The sequence below is a fragment of the Notolabrus celidotus genome, chromosome 14 (assembly GCF_009762535.1).
Source record: "Notolabrus celidotus isolate fNotCel1 chromosome 14, fNotCel1.pri, whole genome shotgun sequence".
Taxonomy (NCBI): domain Eukaryota; kingdom Metazoa; phylum Chordata; class Actinopteri; order Labriformes; family Labridae; genus Notolabrus; species Notolabrus celidotus.
This window is the reverse complement of record NC_048285.1, coordinates 28,695,430-28,719,531: the sequence shown is the minus strand read 5'-3', so window position 1 is coordinate 28,719,531 and position 24,102 is coordinate 28,695,430. Positions and strand designations below refer to the sequence as shown.

Below are 24,102 nucleotides of genomic sequence, written 5' to 3'. Positions count from 1 at the left end.
GTTGGTTGGCACACTCGTTATATCTCGCCACCAGAGGACGCTGTCTCTCAAATTGGGGTATGGGCATTTCCAGAATTAGGATCAGAGCTCACCTACATAGTCTTCTCTGGAGTAAGACTGAAGCTGAACTTGAGGTGAGAGGACTTTTTGTGTTTTTCATGTCAAATTGTAAATATTCAGCTCCTCAGTATTTTTCTTCTAGGCTTTTAAACGATGGGTTTATAACAAAACAAGTGTGGCAAAATCATGCATGGTGAAGTTAGTTGGAGTGCTCAGACCCTACATTTGCCATCACTGTGACTCAGACAGTGACTGCATGTAGCCTAGTTGAGTCGGCCATTATTGTTTGGTTTATGTTGTTATATAGGCTGGCCTAAAGATGTGTTTCCTGTTCATGTTCCTTGCTCATTTTATGTTAAAATGCATTAAGTTATGTAGGCCTATCACTTGTCAGTGCAATTAAACTTTCAAATTTAGTTCTGCCTTCCTTTTTAAAAATATTTTTCCCATTAAAATACCATTGTGACAACCAACCCCATAGTGTGTGACAACCAACCCCATAGTGTGTGACAACCAACCCCATAGTGTGTGACAACCATCCCCGTGATGGGGTTGGTTGTCACAATGTGTCAGAGTGTCTTTGATAGTTATTTGCCTCTTTGTTACAATGAGTTGGAAAATGAGAGGGACACACATTTCAAGACAACACCTTAAGCTTCAATTTAATGTAGGAATGACTATTGAAAGATGTTTTGATGATGAGCAATCATCAAAACAGTAAAAAGTGTGACAACCAACCCCGTTCTCCCCTACCGCGCCCGTGGAAATGCAACACAAACCAAGTAGAGTCGAGTCAAGTCAAGTAGAGTAGGGCTAAGAAGGGCCGGTGGAAAAAGGGCCATTAGTTTCCCTAATTACTAGTCCTTTAGTCCTGGTCTCCTCCTTTCTCTTTCTTACAACGTTATAATGTTACAATTTAATTTAGTAGTGAGTACAACCCAACTAAAGATCTAGACAGGTGGGAAAACATTATGTGCCATAAGTCTAATCAGACACATGTGCTGACATGCACATGCTCGAGGCAATGTGCAGGGTGTACAGAAGCAGGGTTTCTTTTAAATATCATTATCACCAAAACATCAGCAACAATATTATCATCATCTTCATGAAACCTCAGTATCATCATCATCATCAATGCCATTGCCATCACCATCATCTCTGGCATCAAACCAAGTGCAGAGTTGTTCTTAAAGAGCTGGGTCCACAACATTCTCAGAAACTGCTTCTATTTGACTTAATGTCAAACATCTGTGCCGTTCTTTTGGAGGTTTGTGTTCCTGGTATTATTGATCTGCCTCTTTATGGACTTTATTTTTCCTTCATACTCCTCTTTTTTCATTTTTCTCTGCATACATTGGACTCCTTTCTGCTTTGATTCATTTCTCCCTGACCGTTCTGTAAGCTCTTGTTTTTCCTCTTTTCACTTTACTGGTTTGGACATCACAAGCTCTGCAGGTGCACAGTCCTCTTTCTGGCTCAGTCCACTCTGTGTGTCTTTTTCCACCACACGAGAGTCCCATCATCTTCAAACCATCCCATCATATATTCCAACCTTTCAATAACGGAACGTGCCGGATAGCGACTTCCAAATTTCTCATTAAGAGGCATGACAACAAAATCCCCTCCATCATACATCACCACCGTGGCGGCTTCATCGCGGCTCTGGCAAGGTTGAAGCGACTCACACAATCTCCAAAGTACACCGAGGATCTAAAAAAAAAAAAAAGACAGGGTTTTAGTAAGTAGTCCGCTGTGATATGAGGTGAGGTGAGGTTGCATATGATGTATGGATTGTTCTATCGGTAATGATATTCAGCTGAATAAATGGTCTCAAGCATAATCAGCTTCAGTCAATATAATCTCCCTGTGAAGGTCTTCATTAATCTTACAGGCTATGGCTAATCATGTCCGTCTACTTGAGCGTCTCACCTACTTACTGTATGTTATTCAAATTCATTTGCACACCATATTGAAGAGGCTGCAGCCCAACCTGAGTCTCACATTGTCTCCTGTGCTGTGCCAACCCAGTGACCCAAAACAGGTGGATGAGTTTCCTCAGGTCTCTCCTGTGCTGCCTTAAAACATGTCATCTTCCTTTAGCCTCACCTTTACCTCTGTTGTATGTGTAGTCTCTGTAGTTTTTCACACTGCATTAAAACTGTATTAAAAGCTGAATCCTCTTAGATGGGATCTCCATCAGAGCCAACCCACAGCCTTTGAAGAAAAGGACAAGGTAAAGCAATGTTTAGCGCTTTGTCCTGAAGGCTAAAACAGACATTGTCTCCTTTGCTGATGTTATCGTGACGGGGGGGGTGTTAAGACCTGACACGATCACCGATGGCGCTGCCTCTGTAGCTTCCTGAAAGGCAGCAGGTGCAGCCTTTTCAACAACAATGAGTGTTTCTGATTTTGCACCCTGTGAAAAGATGGGGATCAGCGGGATCTGCAAGGGTCATTGCTTTTATCAGATGAAGGTGACAGCTGACAAGAGCAAGTGCCTGTTGACTGCAGTAGTCAAACAAACAGAGATGCCTTTTTACACATTTGTCAGGATACAGCTTCGGACTAAAAGGTTTCTTTCCACGAAAAGGGAACTTTAAGTCAATAAAACAGTTTTCATGTCTATTTTTAAAGTCAGGATATCTCTGTAACATTCAGTGACAGCTAACAGTGATGGATATAAGCCAACAATCATGGATAAGCAATCTTAACAGTCATTGTCTGTCATCTTCTAATGATGTTATGTGATATATGGTTTCTGAGAATGGAAGCCAACTTTCCAGTAGCTCTTATTTAGCCATCAGTTAGCATTCAACAATATCCAATATCCTCCTTTTCTGTGTGGCACTTACATAAACGAGGTAAACGCTGTCATTTTTTGGTCCACTCCATTCCTCAGAGTAGCACCTGTTCACCTGTTAAAAACAAGTACAAGGTTAAGCAGTTAAAAACAGACACTTCACTCTGGCACTGCAAAAACTCAAAATCTTACCAAGTGAAATTGTCTCATTTTTAGTCAAAATGTCTTCTCCCACTTGATTTAAGATAAATATACTTAACAAGTAACATTTGAGCAAGATAGAGGGACTTGTTTTAAGACATCTTGAATATCTTGTTAAGTCAAACAATCTTGAAATTATCTTGCTTTGAGTTGTAATTAAGAAGAAACAAGCTTTTCAAACTGAGATCTTATTTGTAGAAGATGGATAATCTTGATTTAAGACAAACACTTTACTTGATTTAAGTAAATGCAATTTATTGGAGAATAATTTCTTCTAAATCAGATAAAAATATACATCCTCAAACTACATGCACACAATGAAACACCTACTTTAGAGCATAGCTAGCTTATCCTAAAAAACAACATGATTAAATATTAGTATATCCAGCTCACTATGAGAAGACATTATATCTCAATTTGCTCAAATTAAACTTTGTCATCTTATTTCAAGAGCAAGATGGTCTTAAACCTAGAGAAGTGCCACTATAATACAACTCAAATTAAGGTGAATATATCTCAAATGAAGAAGTTGACATGACATGACATATTAGTGCAGAAATCTTTTTTTGAGTGAAAAAATACTAATTATTAGCATTCCTGTCTTATTCTGAGACACTAAGCTTTAAAATATTGCTTAAAATACGTTTTTCCTGCTAGTTTTAAGACCACAGTTTTCTAAATATTACGTCTTATTTTAAGAAATCTTACCAAGCAAATTTTCACTTGTTCTATTGGCAGATTTTTTAGCTTATTTCAAGGTAAAAGTACCTTGAAATACGTTTTTTTTTTCCTGTTTTTGGAGGGGCATCTTCCCAGTGGGCTTACTTCAACAGTATGAGCCTAAAAGAGGAAGCTATATTCTTATCATTTCTTACAATTCATGGCTTTTAAGTTTGCAAAAAGGAACATTATGTCAAAGATCTGTAAAAAAGTGAATATGCAAACTTGTTCAGGTCTGCTTTTTGCAGGAGCAAAATAAAACAACAGTTGAATTGTTAGTTGAACAGTCTCAGTTTGATCATTTCTATGATGCATTTCAGGGAGTCGGGAAATCTAACCACAGATTGGCTTTTTATGACACAGCAGCAGGCGGATTTGTTGCTCAAGATTGATTTTATTCCTATAGAACGGTTTGTCAGATGCACTTGCACGAAGGTATCTCTTTATAGAGATAAATCCCTTGTCATCAGATAGAAGAAGACAAAAATAAAAATGTCTCTGAGTTCAATCAGCGCCTCTCTGATATAACTGGAAATGTCAGAATACTGTCAAAGCCATGTTCATATTAAAGTACGTAATGGCTCAGCTCAAGCACTTTGATAATGCTTCTACTCTGTGCTCTACAGGACTCATCTGAATCAGCACTCAGAGGCTGCTTTTAATTTGTAGTGAGAACGACTTGCATACTACTGATTCCACCAGTTTCAATCTGATCCACTACTATCTCATTCACCTGTCATTTTAAAGCACAAAGCACTCTCTGATGTTTCTCTATACATGTAGAGTAAGTCATTATTTTTCTGACAACCAAAATAACAACCAATCTGCATTAATGCACCAGTCATACTTTTTAAACCAAGCCTGATGAACCTCCTCTTATCTTTATTTGTAACCCACTACCGCCTTGGTTTCATCTGTGTGCCGGCTTGTATTGAGATGACATGACACGTTTACTTCTCCGAGAAATCAGCCATTTTTCCCACACAGTATTTTGAAACCTGACAAATACAGTCAGTGCAGCTGTCAGATTTCAACAGCATCAACTTATTTCATGAAAAGCTCTCTCCTTGTCATCACTCCCCGCCTGACTAAAACACACTACTGCTGTCAGGCAGGGGAGATGCTGCATTATGTCGTGTTATATGCTGTATATTTTTTTGCTACAAACTGAATCAAGCCCTGGAAATAATTGTTTTAAATATAAGGAGCTATACATTGTTAACAAGTAGCATTAGTTCAACAGAATTGAGCATAATGTCTTCAATGTCCCTTGATTCTTGTAATGTGTTGAGCTGCTCTTGGATGGTGTTGAAATGTCCCTGTTTTGTGTTCCTTTCTTCATTCCCTGTCTAATTTGTAATCTTCTTACCTTGTATCTCATCTCATGTTTTTCTCCCTTGTCTGATATTAGTCTTGTTTGAGTTCTCCCAGTGTTGCTCTTCTCTTCTCATTTCTTGTGTTGTCATGTTTTACCCTTGTGTTCTTGTCCTCCTTCACTCTTGTTCCTCACTCAAGTCTTTAGTGTTTCCTGTTTTATTTCGTAGTTCTTACTCCCTGTGTGTCTGGTCTTGTCTTACTTCCTGTCTTTGTCTGCTCTTCCTCTCTTGTGATTGTGTTCTGACTAGTTCCACCTGTGTCTCGTTGTCTCCCCTGTGTCTGATTGTCCCCGGCAGTATTTAGTCTCTGTGTTTCCTCCCTTCTGTGTCAGATCAATTGTGTCCGTCCTGAGTGTTCTTTGTGGGTTACCGTCTTGTTCTCCCCGTGTGAATTCAGACGGACCTGGATTTTGTTTTCTTGGACATTTTAAGTAAGATTTTGCTTTTTTGATCTTTTGATTATAAATCTTCACTGTCTGCTCGTGGGTCCTCCCATTTGATTTATCCCACGTGACATGTCATTTTTGAAACTGCATGACTTTAAAATATTTGTGTGTGTCAGTGCTCAATGATTTAAGAGAGGTGATCAGTGATTCTGTAATATAGGAGTACATTTGAATGATCCTTAAAAAGTGTGACTAAATGAAGGAAGGACAAAAACAGATCAATAGAGCTGCTAGAGGTGCAGAGGTGAGAAGACAACAGGCTGAACAGTTAGCAATTAAATAAAACATCTGCTATTTAAAAATGTGACGCTGTTGAACCACTAAAACATATCAGAAAGAGAGCAGTGGTTAGAGTTAAAGCTGCTGTTGGCAGTCGTGATATAAACATCAGTTCAGAGAGAGATTTCAAATGTTAAAACACAGCCTGTTTTATGAGGAAGTAGTGGCTTCCCAGCCAATCAGGGCGACATAGTAGGGGCCGCCACTCTACCAATCAGGACGAAGGGTCGGGGAGTAGCTCTGATTGGTCCGTGATAATGGAGAAGAGGGGAATAATAACATCACTTGATACAAAGGCATTGGAAAACGCAGAGATTTGGCCATAATCTCAAATTACTTCACTTACAGATGAGTACAGATGAATATTATGACCTGTTCTCCAAACCTAGCAGAAAAAAGTACAGTTTTTTTTACACCATTCCTACCAACAGCAGCTTTAAGAGGGATTAAACCATGTTATCACTTTTAAATAATGCTCTTTAAAAAACAAAGCTCAAATCTCAGTCAATCTTCAGAAAAACTACTTTTCAGCTATTTCAAATAATTACTTAACACGTTGCATGTGAGGTGTAGGATTAATATTGCAAAATGTGTTTAATATATAAATACATTTATGATTCAGATAGCAGTAAAAGGAATCAAAGGTGTGTTTGATAATTGGTTTTAAAGCAGAAGGCTGTGCATTGTTTAGCCATCAGCACAGATAATGAGCTGTACACTTTAATAAAGCTGATACTCTTCTAGATAGATTATTTAACTGATTCTAACTAACCACTAATATTTATGCTCATCAATCCCCAAACACAACACATTTCATTTCAAATGGACTTCCTTTCCCTGCTTCCCCCCCATAATATGTAACGCAGTAATCGCCCGCTCTCGGTTTGTAGATAGGAATATTTTTGCAGCTGACAAGTCCCCAAGGGCACATAATTATTTCTCAGTTTTGTTCAGTTCTTTCATAGCACTTTATCATGTAGTGCAAAACACCTCCCCCTCCCCTTCCTCTTCGCAGAGCTCTGATTAGACTCTTGCTGTGCGTTGAGCTTCTCGTCTTTTGAATATTTCTTCAAGCATTATATCCGGGCAGGAAAGCTTTCATATCAGAAATTTTCAGCTTTTTTGATTTTAGCAGGATTGTGCTGTTGCTTTTGGAAGAATGTCTCCTGATGATGAGCTGTCAAGGGTGTAGTAATTGTGTTTGTAATCTGGAGTTGTTGCATTTATAGTGTAATGAAAAGACAACTCCATGGCAAATCACTCGGCATGACGTGGACTGAACACCTCAAAAGGAAGTGGTGGAATAATACGGTGAGGACGATGAGCAGTGACAGCCTCAACACAAGTTTACATTTCAGAGAGGATGTTTTTCTGAACTGTCATTGGATGTTTTTCTTTAAAGGAAGCTTTTCTCTCCTATTCTCTTAAACACACCATTCTATTCATTTTGAGACTTTGATGATGGTGATTTCTAAAATATAGAGTATATCTGGTACCTTGTAACAACTGTCTTTTTCTGCTTACAGGCAGCTTAACACTAGAACAGCCATGGGGGTCATTTTGACTGATTTCACTTTTTATATATTAATTTGTTAAATTAAAGATTACAGAGCTGCCAGTTCCTGACTTTTCCTAAAGTTGTGTGTTTACATATTTAAAATGTCATTTATACAAATTGCACATAAGGCAACAACTATATAATTATTTGTACCTACTTTGGCCACAGGCAGTCATAATGACTACAATTAAATTGATACATCTTCACACTGGGCATCGCCTATATGCCTCTTAGTTGGTTGGCTACTATCTTTGTTTCTATAAAACATAGAGACCGGTCGTGAGTAAGTCTACAGAGCAATTTGAAAAGTTTTGGATTGAAAATGAGAAAATGAGGCAACTCTATTTTGGCAGTTATGGCAAAGAGAAGCTCAAAGACAGAGATGGCTCCTGAGGAAGCCTGACAATTGATCCAGGAATTGGACAGGTGATCTACAAAAGTGACTCGCTGAGAAAAGTTTCACATAAATATATGTATATTTTCATAAATATATATAGTACATCCTTAAACAATAAACACATCACTCTCTATGTTGTGTATTTATCATCACAGATAATATAATTTGGAATCTGGCAGTCAAAATGACCTCTCGTGGTCTTTCTAGTAGAAATGGAATTCTGGCCCTTCTTGTGTTAAAGGTGACATATCATGCAAAATTGACTTTTTAATGGTTCTCTACATGAAATATGTGTCCCTGGCTTGTCTACAAACCCCCCGAGAATGAAAAAAATCCATTCAGCCCCTGTTTTGATTTTACTCCCCAGGCCTGCAGATTTGAAGATCTAGTGGATGATTTTTACTTATCATGGATAAGTGCTAGCGCTAGTTAGCATAGCCACATAGCTACATGTTCGTAGCTGTGTACCAAGACACACGTCGACATACTGATAAATAAAACAACAAGAAACACTAAATCTGTGACCAATCCTTCAGAAAGGTCCTGCTACAGGCGCCTCTCCGTCAGGATCAGATTCTGGATCAGATTCAGAGGGTTGAAGAAACGTGATCTCTGAGCAGCCGTGTATATTCAGCCAACATGTAAACATTAGATCAACGTGCTGGACAGCCGAGGCACATCCACTTCCTGAGGGGGCGTGGTCAGAGAGAAAACAAAGTGTTCTGAGGAGGACTGAAGAAGAGGGCTTTTCAGGCATGCCAAAATCTGATTTCAAAGTGTTTTTTTGAGCATAAACTTTAAAGACATGTTTTGGGGACCTCTTAGACCAATATATATTGATGAAAAAAGCGTGATATGTCACCTTTAATTGAATTTACATGATAGCGACTATATGCTAGATTCTCCAGGAACAAGTAACTCATTGCATTGTTCTAGAAATAAAGACAAAAGAGTTTCCTCACAAGAGGGAAGGTTTTATCTGGTAACTTCTCCGCTTTCAAACAGATGTCCCTGTGGTGATTAGGGACCCTGTTGTCCTGTCAGGTGATATTTGGCCTAAAGATGAACAGACCTGGGCTCACTGTGTCTTCAAACCTTCAAATCCACACCTTGTTGCCCAAATATGGATTTTTCTGCAGAAATCACCAACACTGCGTCTTGTTTTTCAGCACTACATATATTTTCTGCAGACTGTTGGAAATGCTCTCCAGGTTTTTCTCTCAGAGCTGTCTCTGAATTGTGACACCTACTTTTTTCTGCTGTCTCTTCTCTTTTCTTTTGCTTGCATGTGTTCAGCAACATCTCTGACCTGGAATACTCTGTCAAAAAAATGTACTACAGTAGCATGGGAGGCTCATCAGTTTTATTTTGCAGGAGGATAGTACAGAAAATGAAACTATGGATTACAAATGTTACAGTTTAATTCTGTTCAACTTAGTTTTCTTTGGGTTTAAACTTTAAGAGCATGGGTTAGAGGAAAGTTAAAAGTTCAGTTTTACTTGTGGTCTTATGTAATAGCAGATAGACATAGAATATAAGGCAAACTTATTCAGTTTAGGGATCAGGCAAATGAGCAGAAGTCCCAAAGGTAGACAGAAGTTCATGGCGAAGTTAAAAACACAGAAGACGATCTGGCAGAGAAGAAATGGAAATGGTCCGGTGTATATGCTGCAGGGTGGAGAGGGAAGCGGTGGGCGAAGGAGGTCAGGTGATTGGAAATGGCAGGATAGCAGGGTTTGCTGCAGGGTAGGCGAAAGTTTCGGGATCAGAAATGACAGATTTGACATTTTTAAAACATCCAGTTAACATTTGCAAAATGCTTTCTGTCCACACGGACTCTGGTTTAAGAGACTTTTCATCCACAACACCATTCCTTTAGTCCAAATGTTAGCCACCTTAAAGCAGCGGAACAATTTTACTGACTGTATGTAATAGCTCTCTGCTATGTTTCACTTTTTTTTTCTTTCCCCCAGATTTTGCAAGAGCGGTTGCTGCCCGGCCTATATCATATGCAGCAGTATTACGAATGAAACCAGACAGCTCGTCAGTGCTCAACTCGCGCAGCAGACCTCGACAACACCACAGCGGTGGGCTGGTGACTCCTGACTGGCCTGCTTTCTCCAGTCACCCCCTGTCAGCCCTGAGTCTGCTGGGCTCTCAGGAGGACTACAGGAGTGAAGGTAAAGCTAATGGTGCGCTCAAAACTACACTTTGTTTGCTCTCGTCTGGAGCAAAATTGAAAAGTTTTGTGTTGGGTCTGTTAAAGTTCAACTTCAGACTTGCAAACAAAATGTACGAAAGAGCCAACAAACCTCACAAATGTTGAGTTGCTAGCACAAGTTTGTTGCTTCTCTTTCTTACACATTTCAATGCAGCTTCAGTGAAGGATAATCAACAGTTTTCTACACTGTTATAATATTTACTTGCTGTGGTGTTTATTAATGGAAAAAGTCTAAGGAAAGCTCTGCTTTATTATCTGTTATGACTGGTTTACCTTCAGTTTCTTTTCCTGGGTCATTGTGTTCATCAGCTTTGGGTCATAATGTGAAAAAAATATGTCTGCTAAGAAGATGTGTTGTATTTTATTACCGTATTCTTGTCACTTTACCTTGACAGAAACAGTCTCATCCTAATACCATGTTGAAAAATGTTATATAGATACAGTATAATATAAAAGATTGAGATGTAATACATTGCTACATACACTACCAGTCAAAAGTTTGGAAACACCTTCTCATTCAAGGGTTTGTATTTATTTTAATTATTTGAAACACTTCAGATTAATACTGAAGGCATCAAAACTATGAAAGAACATGTATGGAATTATTTAATGAACAAAAAAGTGTTAAACAAAGCAGAATATATTTCATATTTCAGATTCTGTAAAGTAGCCCCCTGTTTCCTTCATGATAGCTTTGCACACTCTTGGTATTCTCTCAGTCTGCTTCATGAAGTGGTCTCCTGGAATGGTTTCTAGTGAACATGAGCCTTGTCAAGAGTTCATTTGTAGAATGACTTGCCTTCTTAATGTGTTTGAGACCATCAGTTGTGTTGTTCAGAGGTAGGGTTAGTACACAATGGATAGCTATTTGACTACTGTTGTAATCCAGATTATGGTAAAAACCAGATTATTTCATAGTGTTGATGTCTTCAGTATTAATCTACAATGTTGAAAATAATTAAAGTAAATAAAAACCATTGAATGAGAAGGTGAGTCCAAACTTTTGACTGGTAGTAGACAGGTTTTTGAAAGTCAACCCAACATTTCCTCTACTTCGCCATGTGTCTGTAATATGACCTCTAGAGATGCGGTCGTATAACCTCCCCAGTTGGTAACCCACTTTTCCTATTATACCCAGAACACATGAATGCAATGTGAGCCTTGAATTTTCAGGTAGCTTTAGTGTTAACAGGAGGTTCCACACTGGTTCAGATGACATTATCCTCACCTGCTGAAATGACCCGGACTGATCTGGTCGACCCTCCAGAGTTTGAATAAACCTCTCCAAACATGATTGGTGTGAATGCACTCTGCTGTCTCTGCACAGCGCCAACAGTCAGCCATCTCTGCTCACACTCCGAGTGTGAAGGCTTCCTGCTTTTTTAGATTTGGTCTGGAAATGAATCTCACCTATCCATCATCTCTGTACTGGTGTGCAGTGGCCGGGGTCGCGCCCTTTGTGAAATTGAAGAGGGATCATGGCAATATCCAGCTCTCTCTGTGTTCCTGTCAGTATAGAAGCTATAGATATGATGGATATCTTTGTCAAAAGAGAAGATTTAATACTCCAAACCCAGCATGGAATCCCACAGCCATAAATCTACATGGGTCACTTGCTTACGTCCTGTCTTACAGTATGAGTAATTCTGCAGGATATAATGACACACTGATGCTTAATATGTGATTAATCACATCATGCTCGTTGCTTATGAGAGTTTAATTAATGAAATCTGAAGTAGCTGCTGAAATGGCAAACATGATCTCAGCTCACATCAGCAGTAATGACTTAGTGGGACTGAAAGTATGCAGAAAACAGGAATAATGAAACACTTTTCTCTTCTTTTTCACTCTTTTTGCTTTTTCTCTGTTTGAGTCTCTACCACATATTTTTCTGAACCTCTGCCTATCTTCATCTCTTTTTCTCTCTGATGACATTATCACTATGTAGCCATAAAATGAGTTACATCTCTATCACCAAGGTGAGAGTAATGCCTCTCCATTGTCAATGGTGACAAGACCATTATACCATAGCACCGGATTGATGCTCGGTGGAGGAAATGGATGCCAGAAAGTAATGCACCTTTCGGTGGCTTAAAGGGAATATTGCTTTTTTGGCTCTGTGATTGGCAGATGGCCATGGCACTTGAAGTTGAATGAATTAAACAAGTTCAGTGCTTGTGTATGTGTTGACTTTTTAAACACACACACACACACACACACACACGCAAGCAATCCATATGTCCTTAAGCCTTGAAACCTGTCTTTCATCCAACTCTTTAATGTTTTCAAATAGTCTCAAAAATGGGTTTATACGTTCAAACAGCTTCAGTAATTAAACAACGATAAAGAAACCAGACTTCCTAAAAAAGGAAACTATCTTTATTGACTTAGCTTATTGGCTGGGTAATCTCTTATGGCATTGCTTGTTTTGCTTTTATCAGAGAAAAATAGCAGATTAATCAAGACGTTTGCCTTCAAACTGTCTATTTAATAACTATTTTATGACTTGTATGTGTTAGTTTTAGAGTTAGGACACTAAAAGGTTGATAAAAACAGAATTTGATGGTTGTTAAATCATTTAAAGTCTTTATTTAACTGAGAACAGTGCAAATCAAATATTGAAACTGAGACGTATTGTTGTTTTATGAAACATGAAACCTCATTTTAAATTTAATGGCAGCATCACATTTCAAAACATTTGGGACAGAGACAACAAAACACAGAAAAACTTGTGTAATGCTAGAAAAAACACATTGAGGAACATCTCCCAACTAGCAACATTAATATGCAGCAGGTTAGTAGCATGACTGAGTTTACGAAGGGTTTCCAGAGAGGCTGACTCTAGTAAAGCTGGGAAGAGGTTCACCACTCAGTGAGAGACAGGGTGAAGAAATAGTTCAGTAATTCCAGAATAAAGTTCCTCATAGTTAACTTGCGAAGAGTTTGAGGATTTCATCATCTGCAGAAAATAATATTATTAAAGGATTTGGAGAATCTGAAGACATCTCTGTGCAAAAGGGATAAAGATGATAACTGATCCTGGATGACTGTGATCTTCTGCATTAAAACAGACTCTGTAGTGGAAATCTACACATGGGCTTTTTCATACAGATACAAGTTTTCAGTTTCAACGTGTGATGCTTCCTTTGCACTATTTTCCATTTATAGAGGCTTTAAATGATGAGCAAACAAATTACACTTCTATACAAATTTGACACAGCATCCCACATTGTATGAAATTAGGGTTGCACACCAAGCATTGCCTATTTAAAGACATCTCTCTGCAGTATAGTATATCATTTATCTATTGAGATCACATTTAGTTTTAAAGCAGAACCATTGGGATAATCAGAAAGAAAAATGACAACCCTTTGGTTGTTTTAACGTCAGCTCTCTGGCTCTTAAATGAAACAATACATTCAAGGTTATAGTACCAACTTCAAGCTTTAATGCAAGGATTTCCATCCACATCACAGCAGGTGAACAAAGTGGCAATTGTAGCTCCTTTAGCCTTTTATACCTAGATTTTATTAGGATCAAGTGAAAACTTAACATATACTGCAAGTCAGTGTTTTAAGTGATACAGAATTGATAGCCACATCTTCAGAGTTAGTAACTGCCTGCGGTCTGTGACCCGCAGACATCAGCAGACACTTTGAGTCTCTTTCCTTGTGATGCTCTGCTGGACGGTGAAGGTATTTTTCACTTCTTCCTCGTTCAAACTGGAACTCCTGAAACTCATATAAGAAACCTCCCACAAATAGAAATAACTTAACCATACATCATTAACTTCTTCATGAGCTACAGGAAACAGGTGGAGCACACCATTATGTTTAAATGTCAGGTTGGACGGATAAACAAGGCTGTGCAGAGAGCTACAGAGATCTGATGCTGCTTTTTCAGACCTGTAACGCTATAACCACTGAAGTGCTATGTTTTGTATGCACAGCAAGGTCTGCAGCTTAATATCGATTCATCTCCCTCCACTGATTAGGGTATTATTTCAAAAGCTTTTTATTTCCCTGTGGAGCAGTAAATTGCTGACAGAGGGTTGGTGTGATTCTACATACCCTCAGAAAAAAAAAAACATTATTCTTTTGTCATTATTATTGCTTAACAGTGATAAGAACTCAAGGCTGGTAACACCCACTGTTGTTTATTTATGTATCAAATACAATTTATGTGTGTCTGAGCTGTAATGCTATCCAACATAAATGCTTATTATAAAGACATCTGTTTTAACAACATGAATAACAATGACTGTAAGACAATCAGGTTCTGAATTGTGCAGTAACACAACACAAAGAGCACATCACTTTCCTTAAACTGGGCTTCACATTCCTCATGAGGTCTTTATATCATAAGGGAAAATATTTAAAAGAACACCGACGCTATTGTCTCTTGTAGAGTCTGAAATTCTGAGGTGTGATAACATAGAAAAGCTTCAACAACAAGTACACACTTCTGTGTTAACAAGGGGTTAGATCACAGAGAAGAGCACTCTGAGGAAACACAAGAGAAATGTAATAGGTACTGTCAGATAGAAAATAACAAAGCTGTAAGTGTATCAACATGGAGCCAACCACAGCAGCAAGGATCAGACAGTAATGCGGTCTAAGTGGAGTCAGACTCGTCGGTATTCAAAGATGTTTTCTCAAATGTAACTTTATATGCATCTGTTTGTCACACTTATCTTTAATATCTTGATATTAGGTTATTCTAGATGCTTTATTAGTCTTACTTGTTTCATACATTTCAAATATTAAAAAACCACCCATGATACTGTCAGACCTGTTATATTTTCTTCATTAATTAAGAGTTAAACATGTTTTTACTTCTGACATGTTCTAATACAGATTAATTGAACAAATGGTTTGATATTTATTTATGTAAATGACCTGTGCGATAACTTGTCAAATGCCTGGTATCACTTGTATGCTGATGATACCATTATTTACTGTTGTTCGTCATCAATTACTCAAGCTTTTGAGTTTTTACAGTCTGCCTTTGATATTATTCAGTCTCGTCTGCTGAAACTAAAACTGGTCCTGAATGCAGACAAAACCAAATTGATGCTTTTTTCTACTTCAAATGAGTCCCAAGAAAACGTCCCCTCAATCGTAACCTCACAAGGGAAACCCATAGAACTTGTCGCTATATACTGTATATCTTTCTCTTCATTCATAGAGTACTTGTATACTTAATTTATCTCCACTATGACATTGTTAGTCTATTTTATGATATAGTTAGTATTCTAAAGTGCAGAAACCTCTCCATCATGGTTATTACCAACTCCTGCTGTGTTGCATTCTATATTCATGTATGCCTCTGTGGCCTTAATGACACTACAAACGTTTTTAAAACATCCAAAGACTACATGCTGTTCATACAGTTGCATTATTTAGAAATGTATCCGTCAATTCAATGATTATTATCATGTTATTATCCAACGAAATAAGAGAAACTAACTGTAAGTATTTGTGACCAGGAAATTCTCAATGCTAAATCCCACATGGGGCTAGTGTAGATTTATTTATTCATTTATTTATTTATTTATTTATTTATTTATTTATTCATGTATTTATTTGTTTATTTATTTACTTACTTACTTATTCAGTTTATTTATTTATTTACTTAATTACTACTACTTTAATTTATTCATTTATGTATTTATTCATTTGTTTGTTTGTTGTAGCTTGTAGACCTTTTTTTTTTTTAAAGAGGGCTGCCACACATAATCACAGGATAGTAAACACATTTGAAAGACTGACAGAAAAAGGAAAGATGTGTTCTCTTATTTCTTCCCTGTTTCTTTTCTTCAGTAGGGCGGTGGAATCAATCCATAAAAGGACAGAAATAGATCAGTGAGAAACAAGCTAAACAGTATATTATTCAAAATATACCATGTTGTGCTATATCTCTCATCCATCATGGTTGTGTAACACTGGACACTGTTGTGCTTACATGTGAAATGTGAATTCAGGCCATATTTGTTGCCATATTAACTACAGCGATGGCAGAGGTCTTGTGTTCACTGGTCAATATATTACTGCAAAGACAGACCCAGTGTGTTTGGACTCATGTTAACAGAGTTGTTGTTTCATTACTTGGCCCTCAAGCCAAACAACACCATGTCCAAATGTGTAGAGGTAATTACTGATAGCTTAACGGTGCAACATGGAGGTGTGAAATTATATTTTTCTTCATATGAATCCTGTCCAACCAGGTTAAGTGCATGATCACATAATCTCACTTTTAACCCACAGAGGTGTTATTCTACTTTATCCTCCATGCGTTCAGTTAAAGCTAATTCAGAAAGCGTCTTTAAGGGTGAGGAGTGATGGAATATATCACTCATGTCATCACCTGCGGGCTACAGAAGACTGCCATGCTTATTACAGCTTCAGTTTATTTTAGTTTTTATAATACGGTCACACTATAGAGCTGTATGTTCCTTCTTATCTCTTGTTTACCAAAATAGGGGCTGGCAGGAAATTTGCTCTCACACTAACCAACCTGGGGAATGATAGAAAAAGTAATTGGATGTTAAAACTGAGTGGCTCTCCTGTTGTGATAATTGCTATCATTCTGTTCTCTCTCTCTCTTTTTTTCTATAGAAAGTGAAGAGTTTGGACCTGTTTTTACCCAGGAGCCGGAGGATGTTATTTTTCCCTTGGATTCCGATGAAAAGAAAGTGGCGATGCACTGTGAAGCGCGGGGAAATCCACCACCCACATACAGGTGTCACATATTTGTCTGTCTCCAAACTGCAGCCCCTTCTTTAACAGCTCATTAGCCTGTCATTCATCAGAAATGTATGTAAATCTCCCATTCTTCTCTTGTTTTTTTCAGCTGGTACATCAATCGGACGGAGGTCGATGCAGATGGAGATTATCGTTACAGCTTCATTGATGGAAATTTAATTATAACCAATGGGAGTGAGACCCATGATTATGGAAAGTACCAGTGTAAAGCAGAGAACAGCTTTGGGACTGTGCTAAGTCGAGAGGCGCTTCTACAGTTTGCATGTGAGTGGACTTTTTATTTATTCATTCAAAAACCTTCACAGTCACACGGGGTCTCACAATTCATATGATACATCTCATACTGCAGCTTATAGGTCTGGAGGTCTGTGTTGAAAAGTATACTTTTTGCTCTCAAAAAACGTGCCTCTCGTGTGAAGGGAATAATTAGCTTCAAGCTCTTTGTCTCTGTGAGTCAAAATAAACGTGTTTGGTTCCAGGGGTAAATAAACACTCCGCTATCTACGGTGAGGTTTTGTTGCTGAGTTTAGCTCCCAGAGGCTCCATCTGATTCTGTTGAGTTGCACTGCTAACAGGGTATGTGCCCTCAAATGCCATGTCTCAATGGTAAATGAGAGCAAAAAGCACATTTCTTCTCCCAGTAATCCCTTGGCCTAACTCCAAAACATCATCACAGGCTGAGGCAGCACACACACGGACAGACCAGGAGGCTCTATGCTCAGAGGAGAATGTGTAGTTGGTTTTCTCTACAGTCTTCCTCAAGAGCAATGACCATTACAGCCTCATTGACATCTCCACAGAGAGATTACCGGCCTCACTCACCAAGCTGTTGCAAGAAAGCATAGTGCGAGGCCTCATGTGTTTTTTAAGGGAGCTTACAGTAGATATAGGAATGGTTTAGGAAACAAATGGCTGGATTAGCCTGAAATTCTAAGCATGAAGGGTAAAAAAAGAGAAGAGTTTTGCTTTATTATAGCACTATGTGAAGTGAAATCAGAAGGTATTTGGGAGCTCTTTTGTTTTTTCTTTCCTTTAGAAAGTTTCATATTTTCAGTGTAATTAAAAAGTGAGCATAAATCAAAAGAAGACCTGTCCTAAATTAAATATAAGCCAGACTTCTTTGGCAGGCAGAGATGCCCAGATGGTAAAGCACAGACAGACGCTTCAAAAAAAAAAAAAAAAGTGCTTCTTGTTACTGAGGGACAGAAACTGCACCTCAACATGTACCTTCATCTGTCCTCTTAACCAGCCAGATCTGTTCCTCCCCCTCTCCTCACTTCAGAGTCAAATCAGCATGTAAAAAATGAGCTGGAGTCTCTCTTTCTGAAATATTGAACTTCGCCTGAGAATGAGCAATGTAACGCAATGGCACTCATTTATTAGTCCAAGCTTCAAGCTGAGACATGGGGAACTATTTTTAGTTTGGCATAAATACTGTACATTTGCTTGACACTATATTATCCATCAGATTCTTAGAGGAGGAGACGTGCAAGATTCAAGCACATTCATTTCTTCTATAGAATCAGGATGGTGCCCTGCAGTGCAGCCTGTAATCATGGGTTACAGCCACTGGAGTTTAAGTGTCTATCACTACCTTTAATTTCTGTAGCTGATGGATGAAGATGCTAATTCTGTCTAATTTTGTAAACAGCAGTGAATCACTGATGTGTCATGTATTGCTGGTGGTTACCTAAAATAATATAGTTGTTCTGTTTTGCTGTGTTTAAAGCTTCTGTGAGGAACTTTTGATTTATATCAATGTTGGCGCCCCATTGTGGATAAAGTGATACCTCTTATCTCTTGTTCTGTACATGCAAAAATAGTGTTTTCAACAAAAACCTCACCCAGCTATCATTTAACAGTCAGATTTATTACTCAATGTGATTATTTGCAATGAAAACAGCCGAAAAAGGGTGTTTCTAAAGCCAAATGTCAATCATGTGGTCTGACACCTACCCCATCAGAGTGGTTTAAGGCATTACAAATGACAACAGAGAAGGTATCAGTGTTGTTGTTTATGGTTTTGTTTGCTTTTGAAGGTCATACAGAGGCATCAGTGTTTCAGTCTGTTTCTCAGCTGGTGAAAAACTCCTCATAGTGCCTTTAATTGCTTAGTGAACAAACTCAAAGGTGCAGTGAATCAAATTTAGTGACATTTAACAGACTTTGTAGAAATTGAATATGTTAATATTCATAAGTATGTTTAAATCAGTGTATGATCACCTGAATATGAAAATAATTTAGAGGTCCCCTTCCACAGAGGCCTCCATCTTGCACACCCATGTTTCTGCAGTGGCACAGAACATGCAAGTTTTTCTTTTATCAAGCCATAAAAGATTGTAAAATAGACGGAGACTCATACACTACCAGTCAGAAGTTTGGACACACCTTCTCATTCCAGGGTTTTTATTTATGTGAATATTTTAAACACTGTAGATTAATACTGAAGGCATCAAACCTGTGACAGAACACTTCAATTATCAAAAAAGTCTTAAACAAACTAAAATATGTAAAGCCCCCTTTTTCCCTTCATGACAGCTTTGCACACTCTTGGTATTCTCTCAGTCTGCTTCATGAAGTGGTCTCCTGGAATGGTGTCTAATTAACATGAGCCTTGTGAAGAGTTCATTTGTAGAATGACTTGCCTTCTTAATGTGTTTGAGACCATCAGTTGTGTTGTTCAGAGGCACACAATGGATAGCCATATTTGACTACTGTTGTAATCCAGATAATGGCAAAACCAGATTATTTCATAGTTTTGATGTCTTCAGTATTAATCTACAATGTTGAAAATAATTTAAATAAATTTAAAACATTGAATGAGAAGTTGTGTCCAAACTTTTGACTGGTAGTGTACTTAAAAACAGGAGCTTCTTTTCCTCCACTGCCGCCATCGCATCACTGATGAGAAGGGTGAGCAATATCTCTTAATATTCCTATTTCTACACACTGTGCCTTTAATGCTTATAAACACTAATATTAAATTACAGGGTATAAACTTAATTTCCAACAACCATCAGCCTTGCAGCAGCCAATATGAATAACCAAATATCCTAGTGAGTGCCTCAAGATGAGTAACCTATAATTGCTGCATTACCATGGGTCTTAAATTGTCTATTACAGCCATTCATGAATCCTCACATCAAAGTTGCATCCAGCTTCTTGTTTTCACGTACCTTCCTTCTTGTTGTGTGCCTTGGTAGATAGGTTGAAAATGAAGAGGTGTAAAAGCACATTAAGGCTCCAGCTGAGCATGTGTTAAGGGTCAGGCTTCATTGATTGGCAGGTGTGTCCTCAGAGACGATGGCCACCTGTCCGTCACACATCTCCTGCACCTGAGCCACCTTTACACTAAATTGGATTTTCTTCCTCTAATAAGGGACTGGTCAGTGTGTATCCTGTTGTTGGGGGCGTGACAGAGCATAATGTGGAAAGTTGCAGCACAGACACACAGAGTGGGTTTTGTTAAAGGTATCACAGCAAAAAAAAATCACCCATAATCGCCTTCCAGAATTCTATCATTATTATTCACCCCTTTTTGACAAATCACACCATTTACTTGCAGTACAGCATCTTCTCCTGGGCCCTGGGGTTTGGAGTCACGGCCCTAAAATATCACTCATTGAATAAACATGTAGGGCTGTCTCAGTTGTACAACTGAGTCAGCAACAAATCCCACATCGCACCACCTGTTGTTGTGCTGGGATCTGGAGGAACAGTCAGAAATACCCATGTGTGATTCTGTGTTATAGTGGCACATAAAATTATCATGTAGTGAGAGAAATACTGAAAAATGATTCAAGCTGTATGTGGATATAGTCTTGGTTCTTTTTATAAAAGAGCAAGCTGTTTTATTGGGGGTTGTTCCCTGAATAAGCTAAACTTGCCATGGGAGCTCCATAGTCATTGCTGCTCAGTGAACTTTTAATAAGCTGTATTTATTTGCTCCTGTCAACTCATTTCATCCCATGACTGAATGCTTTTTCTTTTAATTCCATCCATCACTGTTGAAGCCTGTGAAGCGACACATTACTGCGTCTGTTTCTTTCAGCTTCATGCAGTACAAATATTCAGCTGCATCAATGTGTAATAGCCTCACCCTCAGTCCACATTTCTTCAAAATGCGACCCTTCAAAGGCTAGCCACAGAAACAAAGAGCGGTGCCCCGCAGCACACATTTGGATGCAGAACCTTCCCTCTCTCTCTCAGCATAACAAATGGCGGGTATTTATCACTCAGCGTGGAGCTCAACTTTTTTTTGTTCCCTTTTCATGTTGGCACTGCACATTTTCAGGCACTGACACAGTTGTCCTGAGCTTTAACTAGTTCTGACACACATGAGCAATTCTTTTCCACATAAACTAAGTATTTTAAAGAAGTCATTACATGCTTTTATATTTTGTGAAGACCTGAAATGAAATTGTGGGACATCTGTCTGTGATGTCCCAATACACTGGGACATCACAGACAGGAGACTCCTTTAACTTTTCAGATTGGAAACATTTCTCTCCAAGTTTCAAACTACCTGCTGTAATTTCAGTTTAAATTTGACTGAATGTATCAGTCGAGCTTATTAAGTCTTATACAGTGTAATATATTCAGGCTGTCAGGCTAGCGGTGCCAGTGCTGCTTCTATAGCAGCTGTGTAATTCATCAGGCAGCATTAACTTAGCTTAGCACCAGGCTGAATAGTGACCAGCCCAGATTAATTATGCCAAGAAAATATTTGGAGATACGCTGAAGCTAAAATCAATGCAAACTGAAGAGGGACAGGTGACTAGCCGAGTTTGAAGTCATCTTAAAGGTGCAGGGAGAAGTGTGTGTAATATATATATATATATTTTTAAAGTTATGTTTTGGGGCTTTTTGCCTTTATTTGATAGGACAGCTGAAGAGAGACAGGAAATGTGGGGAGTAGAGAGTGGGGGAAGACATTCAGGAAATTGTCACGGCCGGGAATAGAACCGGCGACCCCTGCAACGAGGACTGTAGCCTCTGTATGTGGGACGCTTAGACCGCGAGGCCACCAGTGCTCCAGTGTGTAATATTTTAAGCGGTCAGCTTCTAGATTGAAAGGCTCCCTTGCTCACCCCTCCTGTTGGTGAAGAAATGGTATGCTTTAAGGACAAGAACCTCCTGTGATGTATGCTTATTATGGTCCTTCAAGTTTTTACCATCAAAAACTTCTATCATGAAATCCTCCTGTGCACAATAACAACCACTCTCTTCTTCTTCGTCCTCAAACTAGTGAATTTTCAGCGACCAACCACTATATGCCAAAACGTAAGTTTAAATTACTGTATAGTTATTATCAGGGCTGCACAATGGTGCAGTGGGTAGCTCTGTTGCCTCACAGCTAGAAGGTTCCTGGTTCGAATCCCCCGGCCTGTGTGGAGTTTGCATGTTACTCCAGCTTCCTCCCACAGTCCAAAAACATGCTCACCAGGTTGTATGATCACTCTAAATTGCCCGTAGGTGTGAGTGTGTGCGTGAATGGTTGTCTGTCTCTCTGTGTTAGCCCTGTGATAGGTTGGCGACCTGTCCAGGGTGTACCCTGCCTTCTGCCTGAAGTCAGCTGGGATAGGCTCCAGCCCCCCCTAGCCCCTAACGGGATAAGCGGTCAAGATAATGGATGGTTGGATAATTATTATCACCTCACTGTTTGAATTGAGAATCTGAGTTAGATGTCGCTAAATATTCCCATCTCTACAGGCTGTACCTTTGACATATTTTTTTATTAGTATAACATTTTTGGGCTTTCAGGAAAGATCAAACAAGAGCCAAAGAAAAAAAAATTTAGCTTAGTGATGCTAAAAAATTAGCTGGTCGGACTGAATGATTTTTCCAAGGCTGGGCAGAGGTTTACACTGACTTGTTTCCACCATACCCTGTGGTCCAGGGGGTTGTTATGTCAAGCAGGTGGACTGAGCGCAGCCCTGATGCAGGGAACCAGGGGAGAGGTATAGTGAATGAGGAAACGCTCAGTCAAGGCTCTCTATATTCTGTCCACTGGTCCTGTACTCTGCTCCAAAGATGTTTCACTACGATGCTTTCTCTCTTTGTTTTGAAATTCTGGGCTGCTGAACTCACACTTGGGCTGTTTTTCAGCCGTGACTTTGAAGGCAGCAGGCAGAAAGGAGGCCTCTGATCTTTCTCCCCAAAGACTTCTGCTCTCTGTGCAGACGTGAGTCTGGCCACGGCTCAGGTATCGAGCCACTCTGAGCGGTACAGTAGTAATGAAATTAACGGGATGCTTTGGCTTGAGCATTGGACGACCAACGCACGCCCCACTCTGAAATGTTCTACAAACCTGAAGTGATCTGTGCTTAATGTCCATTGATTGAATTCAAACTCATCTTGGAATAACTAATTAGCATCGAGCATCCGTTTCTTTGCTCACTGCAAATTTCATCACTGCATTTCTGGATTTAAACATTTATAGTGACATATGTTTTCTAGCATTTTAGGGGGATATTTTAATGACTGCTGTTTCTGCAAATTTAAAAGGTCTTTAATATTGATTCACTTACAGAGCTGCAGTGTGCAAAGGGAAATGATGAGGTCAGTGAGAGTTTAGTTTAAACCTTATCTCCAGGTTCTTTAATACATGAACGCTTCAAGGGTGAATGTCTTATTTTAGAACGACTTTGTCTTTATTTGTTTATTTTAAATGTTAAGTCATCATTCGTATGCTGCCTCTTTAATGCATTTCTCAGCAATCAAACAGTATTGTAGGTTTATGTTAGTGATTTCTTCCCTGTCTCTCTCAGTGAGGCTGGTTATTACTGCTAACCATGACTTATTCATTCCAAACAACCAGTGTTGCTGCTGCCTGAATGTGAAATGTGTAATTTCTTTTAGGCATGCTGATATTTTCTGGGAAAGACCTCCATTATCGGTCGTGTTTAGAAACAAATGTAATAGGTCTCTTAAACTGAATATACTGTTCTCCAGGTTGAATTGTTACCATGCTTCAGCCCTTGGTCATTTCCTGTAGCAAGGTTGTAACACATATAGATGGAAATTACATGCATTGTATATAGAATTAGGCAAGACGTCCAGGAAGGCTTGAGTGTCCACAATGAGCATCCTGGTTGAATAATTCAAGGGATGAAATATCTACAGGGTCACATTTACAGTACTCACTGCTGCAAGAACATCAGCAGTGTGGTAGGTCTGTTATTTCTGCTTTTGCTCTCCAGCAGATTCATCTGAAATCTCCTCTACAGTGTGTATGTACAATTTTTGTCTATTTAGTGGCTTATTTCCTCATAATTATT

The 24,102-nt window shown here is 38.8% G+C and overlaps 1 protein-coding gene across 10 annotated transcripts in view; it reads left to right on the top strand.

Moving 5' to 3' along the window:
- Positions 1-5,461: 5,461 nt before the first annotated feature.
- Positions 5,462-24,102, top strand: part of cntn5 (contactin 5) — an 88,204-nt gene continuing 69,563 nt past the window's right edge. For 6 of the 10 annotated variants that reach the window (XM_034700907.1, XM_034700909.1, XM_034700905.1 and 3 more), the window contains exons 1-5: positions 5,471-5,588; positions 7,112-7,193; positions 9,811-10,029; positions 16,676-16,799; positions 16,911-17,086. In XM_034700907.1, coding sequence (XP_034556798.1) covers positions 9,864-10,029; positions 16,676-16,799; positions 16,911-17,086 — 466 coding nt within the window. In that variant the 5' untranslated portion in view covers positions 5,471-5,588; positions 7,112-7,193; positions 9,811-9,863. Of the gene's footprint in view, positions 5,589-7,111; positions 7,194-9,810; positions 10,030-16,675; positions 16,800-16,910; positions 17,087-24,102 lie in introns of all 10 variants that reach the window. The other 4 variants (XM_034700910.1, XM_034700908.1, XM_034700904.1 and 1 more) reach the window with 2 other exon arrangements.